Below are 7,149 nucleotides of genomic sequence, written 5' to 3' on the forward strand. Positions count from 1 at the left end.
TATTGCAGGCTTCCTAAACCATAAGAGCCTCATCTACTTAGCCCAATTCAAACCTCTCGACATCCTCAAACAAACCACACCGTATGTTAAAGGTTTGAAGTTTCTATCTAGCTTCAAAGTCTCAAACGATAATAATGTCTATGCCTCTTTTCAAAAATATCCATTCAGTATTCCAAGTGAATACCTCGATTTCTATCAAACTTCAAACCATCAAACACAAATATACCTACACCTACTTGACATTTCAAGAACATAAGGGCCAAGAACCACTCCCTTATCTTTAGAAGCCACCATATTGCATGCTTACCTAAGCACAAAAGCGTCGTCTACTTAGCCCAATCCAAATCCCCCGACATCCTCAAACAAACCCCAAACCCCCTGTATGTCGAAAGATTCCAGTTCATAGCTCCAAAGTCTATAAAATTAAACTTACCCAATCCTCAAGCTCCCAAGAGAATATCCCAGTTCCCATCGAGCGAACCCACTAACGCCCCAATTCTCAGACACCCGATAAACATTTCAAGAGTCCTCAGTCCGCACCTAACCTCAAAATCTCAAAACGCAGTCCCAAGCGTCCGGCGAACATTCCAATAAGGTAACGACCAATAGTCACTCACCGATCTGCGGGACGTCGTACTGTATGCTTCCTCTGGTGGATCTGAGCATGAGTTGAGAAGCGATGCCGGCCCCAGGAGCCGACGGAGGTTGAGCTTGATGCGGGGCAGACTCTCCGGGAAGGTCGATGGAGCGGCGTCCGGTGGGCATCTGGCTCCTCTTTCCAGGAAGCTTGTTCGCCTCCAAGGCGAACGCCCTCGAGACGAAGCCGGGGTTCTGGTACTCCCGCGGTTTCTCGCTCCGCGTCAAGTCAGTCTTCAGGCTCACAGCAGCGCTACGTTTCTGCTCGAATAGATCCTCGTAGTTGGATTGTCTGGTTTCCTGGTGGGTCTTCCTGCCTGTGGCGTCGTCGCACACCCTGATGGGCAGGCTGACGGTGTTCCTGGAGTGTCTGCAGTCTATCCGCAGCTTCTTGCCACGGTGGCCCACGTTCCCGACCTGATCCTCGTGAGGGAACTGATCCCCGGGCTGATTGGCCGTCATGTACTCCGAGTACAGCACGTTCAGCATGCTGGGCGACAACGCGAAGAAGACCGTTTGCAGTTCCCTGGGTTCCCTGATCATGTCGTCGATCAATATACCCGCCGGGGCCCACGAGGAGATCCTCGGCTCGTCGTTCAGGAGCAGCCAGTTGGACACGTCGTCCCGGTGAGCCGCGTCGGGAGGATATATCCTGAAGTGCAACAGGTTATTGCCGACCGAGTTCAGTTCGTTCTTCTTCCTGATCCCGTTCCCGTGCCGGTAGTCCTGCACCTGTGCACCCTGCATGATGATCACCGGACGATTTCCCACAGCTAGGTCCAGGCCTTGCCCCACGTACGTGAGCAGCCAGAACATGCACACCGCCATCATATATACGATATCCCTGGCCGCCCCGGAGGGCCGTCAACGGACGGTTTTCCTTTGTCTCTCGAGCGGATCCTCGACGTTTCGCCTTATATCCGCGGTTGGGAGCGCGACTCCCGACTTAGGCCGGTCTCTTCGGGGGGAGGGGGGGAGGAGGGAGGGGGGGGGGGGGGGATCCCGGACGGGGAACGACTGTCCGAGGGACGAAAACGCGTACGACGAGCGATGACCAGGCGGATCAATCGATACCCTCGTAGGCTCTCCCGTGTCACATGGGGAGAAAAAGCGTTTCTTAAACGCGTTCAGTAGGTTTCATCCTGTCCGCCCTCGCTACGCGCGTTTAACTCGTCCCTTCGATATTCGTTTCGACCGCCCAGCCGGATTCCCTAGACTCGCATTTCGAGGTTCCCGGTTCCCCTCGGCGGCAAGAGGGCCTGCGTCCTGAAATCAGGCGGTTTATTAAACGATAGCGGCGGGGTGCAGCGAGTCGGTCGGTGCTGGTGCGTCGTGGATGCTTTTAAGGTGCTCGACAGTGTGGGCAACAATGAAACCCGGATCGATCGGGCACGGTTACGTGCTCGTAATCAAGGTATCTTTCTCCGAGGGGCCGCCTGGTCGCTCGCTTACCCCTGCTTTCTTTCGTCGCATCGCGGGGGGCCTCTATCCTAGCTCGCTAGCCTTCGTAATAGCGGCGCCTCGGGGCACAAGCGACGCTTCCGGTCCCTGGCTGTCTCCCGAAGGCTCCGCCTTCGGTCTTCCCGGCTCCCCGTGCTGACCGTCGGTCGACGTAAACTGCCGTGCGATGTTCTACGTGCGGTGACACTGCGTGCAACGGTGACATCGAACTCCCCGACGGACTTTCGAGAGTGCGGAAATGTGGCTATGTAGGACGAGTGATCAACAGGTGCCCGAAAAATGTGCAAAACCGTGCTCCCGCGGACGGGGGTGCGAGGATAGATTAATTAGGCGCCGGACGACTGGCCCGTCGGGGTTAGGTCGTGCCGTCCAAGTCGAGCGAAGCGAAGGAGGTGACCACGGTTACACATCGATACAACGGAGACGAGAACGGTTGTGGCACACAGGCGACGCGGAGGGGTACGAAACAGAGACAGAGTGCGGTTATGCGTGTGCAGAAAGAGCGAGAGAGACAGAGGATTTATCAAAGAGACAGACAGGTGCAGAGTCGCGGTTACATGTACGTGGTGAGCGTAACGTGCAGGGAATACTTGCTTCTGTAGCTGAACGCTGAGACCTTCCGACTTCTTCCTCGATTCACCGCCGCGGTACCTTTGTTATTCGCGCTTACGCGACTAAAACCGCCTTCCCCCCGTCGCACATGCCACCTCGAACGCTCGTTTAGGAGGGCTCGCCGGTACGGACGACAACCTTGGCGAGTGTTTCGCTGGCTGAGCCTGGCTTCGGTCACCTCTGACGAGCGCGATCGTCACATGGGGTCACCCTCGTACTCCCGATCACGCGAACACAAAATGGTGCGAGCGCTCGGCTAGCATGCCGCTGCTGGCGGGCCGCCGATGACAGTCATCCAGCTGAGGATGGCCAGCGTCCGGGGTTGAGACGACACGGACGTGTTGCGGTGCCGATTGGACGCCTGGTCACCTGACCGTTGGACGTTTTCCCACGGGAATCGACGACGAGCACTCGCGTCGAGCTGGTTTACCACTGGCAGGCCGACTCTCGCGTGCTAGCCTCGGAGAGAGTTCCACCTGGTGGACGCGATGCCGGTAGCGAATGCAGCGGTCGCGCGAACGTGCGTTGACTGACTGTCGCACCGTGTGCCAGGCGAAGGAAGTCGCGGAAAAACGGTGACGACGGAGTCGGTGAAAGGAGGTTGCGGCCGTGGATGTTGCTTTGTTGGCCGAAGGTCGAGGGATGGAGGATCGAAGGGTTGGGACAGTGGGTTAGTTTAGCGAGTGAGCTGGCTGGCGCCCTCACCAGAACTAACTCCCACGCTGCGCGGCAAGAGTCACCGGGTTTAATACACCGCGCATACCCTCTCTTCCCCACACCCCACTCCCTCCATCAGCCCATTCCCCCCCCCTCCCTCCCTCCCACCCCTCGCCCACGACACCCATCCCTCGTCAGCCGGCGTTTTCCCTTTCTCGAGAGCCCTCTCCTCGCCTCGCCACCCTCTACGTCGGGTTTTCCGCCGCGCGGTCTCCGCTGCTAACGGCGGCCCAGGCCACCCCCTGCATCGCACGCTTCCGTTCCGCATCGGATCGCGCACGCACGCCACCGGGAACCTTGTGCTCCTCTCGTGGTTTTTCAACCGGCTGCCGGGGCTCGATCGTTGGATTATTCACAGCGTTCCAGAAATTTTCGGAATAATTCCCGTGTTTATCGCGAGCTCCGTTGGGGAGACCCTCGGGGTGGGTTGGACGTGTGCTCTGAAAAAGAAACGTTGAGTCTCCGTTCAGCGCTTCGGGGCAGGTTTGACGTTGCATGAATAGGTCGGGTAGCTCCTTTTGAGATTGAGAAAAGAGTCGGATTCAAAGGTTCACGGGTTTTTTGTTTTATATTCTACCACTTTCTTCATTTTTGAGCGAAGATACAGATGCTTGGTGTTGGTTTGACGCTGTTTGAATAAGTGAGCTTGGAGTATGCTTTTGAAAGAGAGAAAAGTCCAATTCAATTGATGGTCTTTGATATTCTGCCTAAACGTCTATCATAAAAATGTTTAATAATAACGTATTTTAGGTGGGTTTGACGTTGTATGAGTAGGCTGGAGAGGTGCCTTTGAGAATGAGAAAAGAGTCGGATTCAAAGGTTCGCGTTCTGTTTTCTCTATTCTACCACGTTTTCCTTTTTGAGCAAAGATACAGAGGCTTGGTGTTGGTTTGACGCTGTTTGAATAAGTAAGCTTGGAGTATGCGTTTGAAAGAGAGAAAAGTCCAATTCAATTGATGGTCTTTGATATTCTGCCTAAACGTCTATCATAAAAATGTTTAATAATAACGTATTTTAGGTGTGTTTGACGTTGTATGAGTAGGCTGGAGAGTTGCCTTTGAGAATGAGAAAAGAGTCGGATTCAAAGGTTCGCGTTCTGTTTTCTCTATTCTACCACGTTTTCTTTTTTGAGCAAAGATACAGAGGCTTGGTGTTGGTTTGGCGCTGTTTGAATAAGTGAGCTTGGAGTATGCTTTTGAAAGAGAGAAAAGTCCAATTCAATTGATGGTTTCTGGTATCCTATCCAAATTTCTATAACGAAAATGTATAATAATAATTAGACTGCGGATATTTATACTCACATAACAAGTGTAAATATACAAGGATGTACATGTTACTACGTTTAAAAGACAAAGTACACTTTAATGCACGTTTCTGTCCTTTATCTGTGCGAATAAAAATATGAATTTGCATAAACATCCGCTGGTCTAATAATAACATACAGGGTGAAAGTAACACCTCGCGAGATATGTTTATAAAATTATAGTCGGATTAGCGCGTGCCTGTAACAATATCTACCCACGTGCACGAAACAGATGTTTTCTTTTTTCTTTTTATTTTATCAAGAATAATTCCGTTCGTTAAGTTTCCTTGCAAATTTATCGAAATCTCGAGATTAAATCTTCGTCTTCGCAATTTGTTTGCCAGGCCAGGCGTGGAATATTTATATTTTGAATAAATCCAGCCCGTCCGCGAGCCAGCCTCGCACAAATTATCGCCCTACATCCTGTATTAGTTCGTTTTAATTCATGCGATAGGAGCTTAATTAACTTTACTCGGTAAATACGTAATGAAAGCCGCGACGGTGGGTTTCCTTACCGCGACCTGAAAACAAAACGACAGGCAAACCACGGGCAAAAATTTAAACAACGCGAATTACCTCGCAGACCGTTTAACGTGCTGGAATCATAAATTCGGTAGCGAACTTCGATCGAGTTTAAACAAAGAGAAACTAGAAAAAAGTGATTCTTCTATTTTAAAAACGCTATTATCGATAATTAACGTCGAAATATTTTTCTTCGAAGAGAGGTAGGTCGAGCCGTGTAAGCCAGTTTTAAATCGGACAAGTATTTCGTTCCGCTGACAAGCCCGAGAACATCGAGACTGTTCCGAACCCTCTCGGATCTTTAAGGTAATATCCTCTAGAAAAGAAATTGGACGAGATACAAGCCTCCCGATGTCCTGGGTATTGATTCCCACCAACCACCACTGTAAACATCCTACGGGACCTCAAAAATGGTGTCCAAGGAAAAAGCTACGATATCGATGGCGTTAGCAGGCCTCCTTTATGACGTCTTAACTCCCTGAATAGCCGGTTTCCCCGTACCCATAGAATGAAAACAAATTACCTGATTATGGAAGTGCTCTAAAAGATATTACGCATCTCCTTTTTACTTCCTACTCGATTTGCGACCATTTCTCTAATTTCTATTTTAAATTCATTTTAAATTCTTATTTCGATTCCTTTGAATATATAATTTTAAAGGTTTCGTTTAAAATTTCTATTTTCGTTAGACATTCATTAAAAAATGTATAAGTAGAAATCGTTCTTGCGTTGGCGATCAGGAAACAGCGAATTTCGATGTTATTATTAACGAATTCCGTCATAGCCCAATTGTGTCGGCGATCGATTCTTAAACCCAGGAATAGAGCCAATCGATTAAGGAAGGAATGCAACAGGAGGACAACACTTTCTCCCGCTGAAAGGCGCTCGTCGGATTGAATTACACAAAAGGCTGGGTTACGCCTTGTCTTCCAGCTTTTCGTTATTTCGCCGTGAAACGGCTGTCCAAGGCTCGCTTTGACGAAAGGAGATTTCTTCTTCAACGGATGCGAGGCACTTGTTGCTTTAAATAAGCGGTTTCATCCGTCTGAGCGTGAAACGAAACTGGATTATCTCGCCGTTTGGACAAAACGTTGTTTATGCAACAGCGTCGTTGCAGCAATCGTCGATATTCGTCTGGTATAGTCGTCGTACCTTTATCGAATCTTTCCGGAAAATTGCATTATTAAATTCGCTCTTTGAGACCGCGCCATTTCTCAATTTAAACCGCTCATCTAAAGTTGCGATTTCAGACGAAAGAAACATTTTTCACTCGTGTCTTCCAAGAGCAGCTTTTCCCCCGCCAATGTGCATTTTTGGTAAATAAAAAAACCATCCAGTGTTGATTCTACAAATATGCAAAGTTTCGGTAAAGATACATTCTCGACCTCCAAGAGTAATTTCATCCCCTCTGAATGTGAATTTTTGACAAATAAAGAAAAAAAGAAAACAGATATCTGCTGTTTTTTGAAAGTTGGTTAAATCTGGCGAGTTCGATCGAGATCGGTGATTTGCAGATCAGTGTCGCCGCGTGGAAGTTACGGAGCTTGAAATCAACTCATGTTCGGATCGGCACAATTGGAGCTGCCGACTGTATACTCGGTTAATTAATAACTGGCTAGCGTGATTAATAGCGGCCACTAATTTCCCGGTTTCGAGAGGGACTTAATCGAGATCGATGGGCACGTGTCAGCACCATTGATGCTTTAATAGTGATTCCTGGAAATTCAATCAGGCTTCGAGAGTGTTGATGAGTAGGTAGAGAACAATGCCGGCGCGGTGTCGCATCCTTCGAACGAACTATTATGTTCGTTCGTTCGAGAAAATTGGATGGACGACGGTGAGCATCGTAGGCCAAGGACTCGTCCACTTTTTCTGTGTATACGAATGGTATTTCAATT

The 7,149-nt window shown here is 49.5% G+C and overlaps 1 protein-coding gene across 1 annotated transcript in view; it reads right to left on the bottom strand.

Annotated features, from left to right (window-relative positions):
• Window positions 1-3,418, bottom strand: part of LOC128893846 (uncharacterized) — a 17,769-nt gene extending 14,351 nt beyond the window's left edge. The window contains exons 1-2 of the mRNA XM_054155114.1: window positions 2,089-3,418; window positions 618-1,902 (exon numbers count right to left, since the gene is read on the bottom strand). Coding sequence (XP_054011089.1) covers window positions 618-1,467 — 850 coding nt within the window. The 5' untranslated portion in view covers window positions 1,468-1,902; window positions 2,089-3,418. The remainder of the gene's footprint in view (window positions 1-617; window positions 1,903-2,088) is intronic.
• Between the last annotated feature and the right edge of the window lie 3,731 nt (window positions 3,419-7,149).

Source organism: Hylaeus anthracinus, unplaced genomic scaffold, assembly GCF_026225885.1.
Source record: "Hylaeus anthracinus isolate JK02 unplaced genomic scaffold, UHH_iyHylAnth1.0_haploid 0, whole genome shotgun sequence".
NCBI classification, from domain to species: domain Eukaryota; kingdom Metazoa; phylum Arthropoda; class Insecta; order Hymenoptera; family Colletidae; genus Hylaeus; species Hylaeus anthracinus.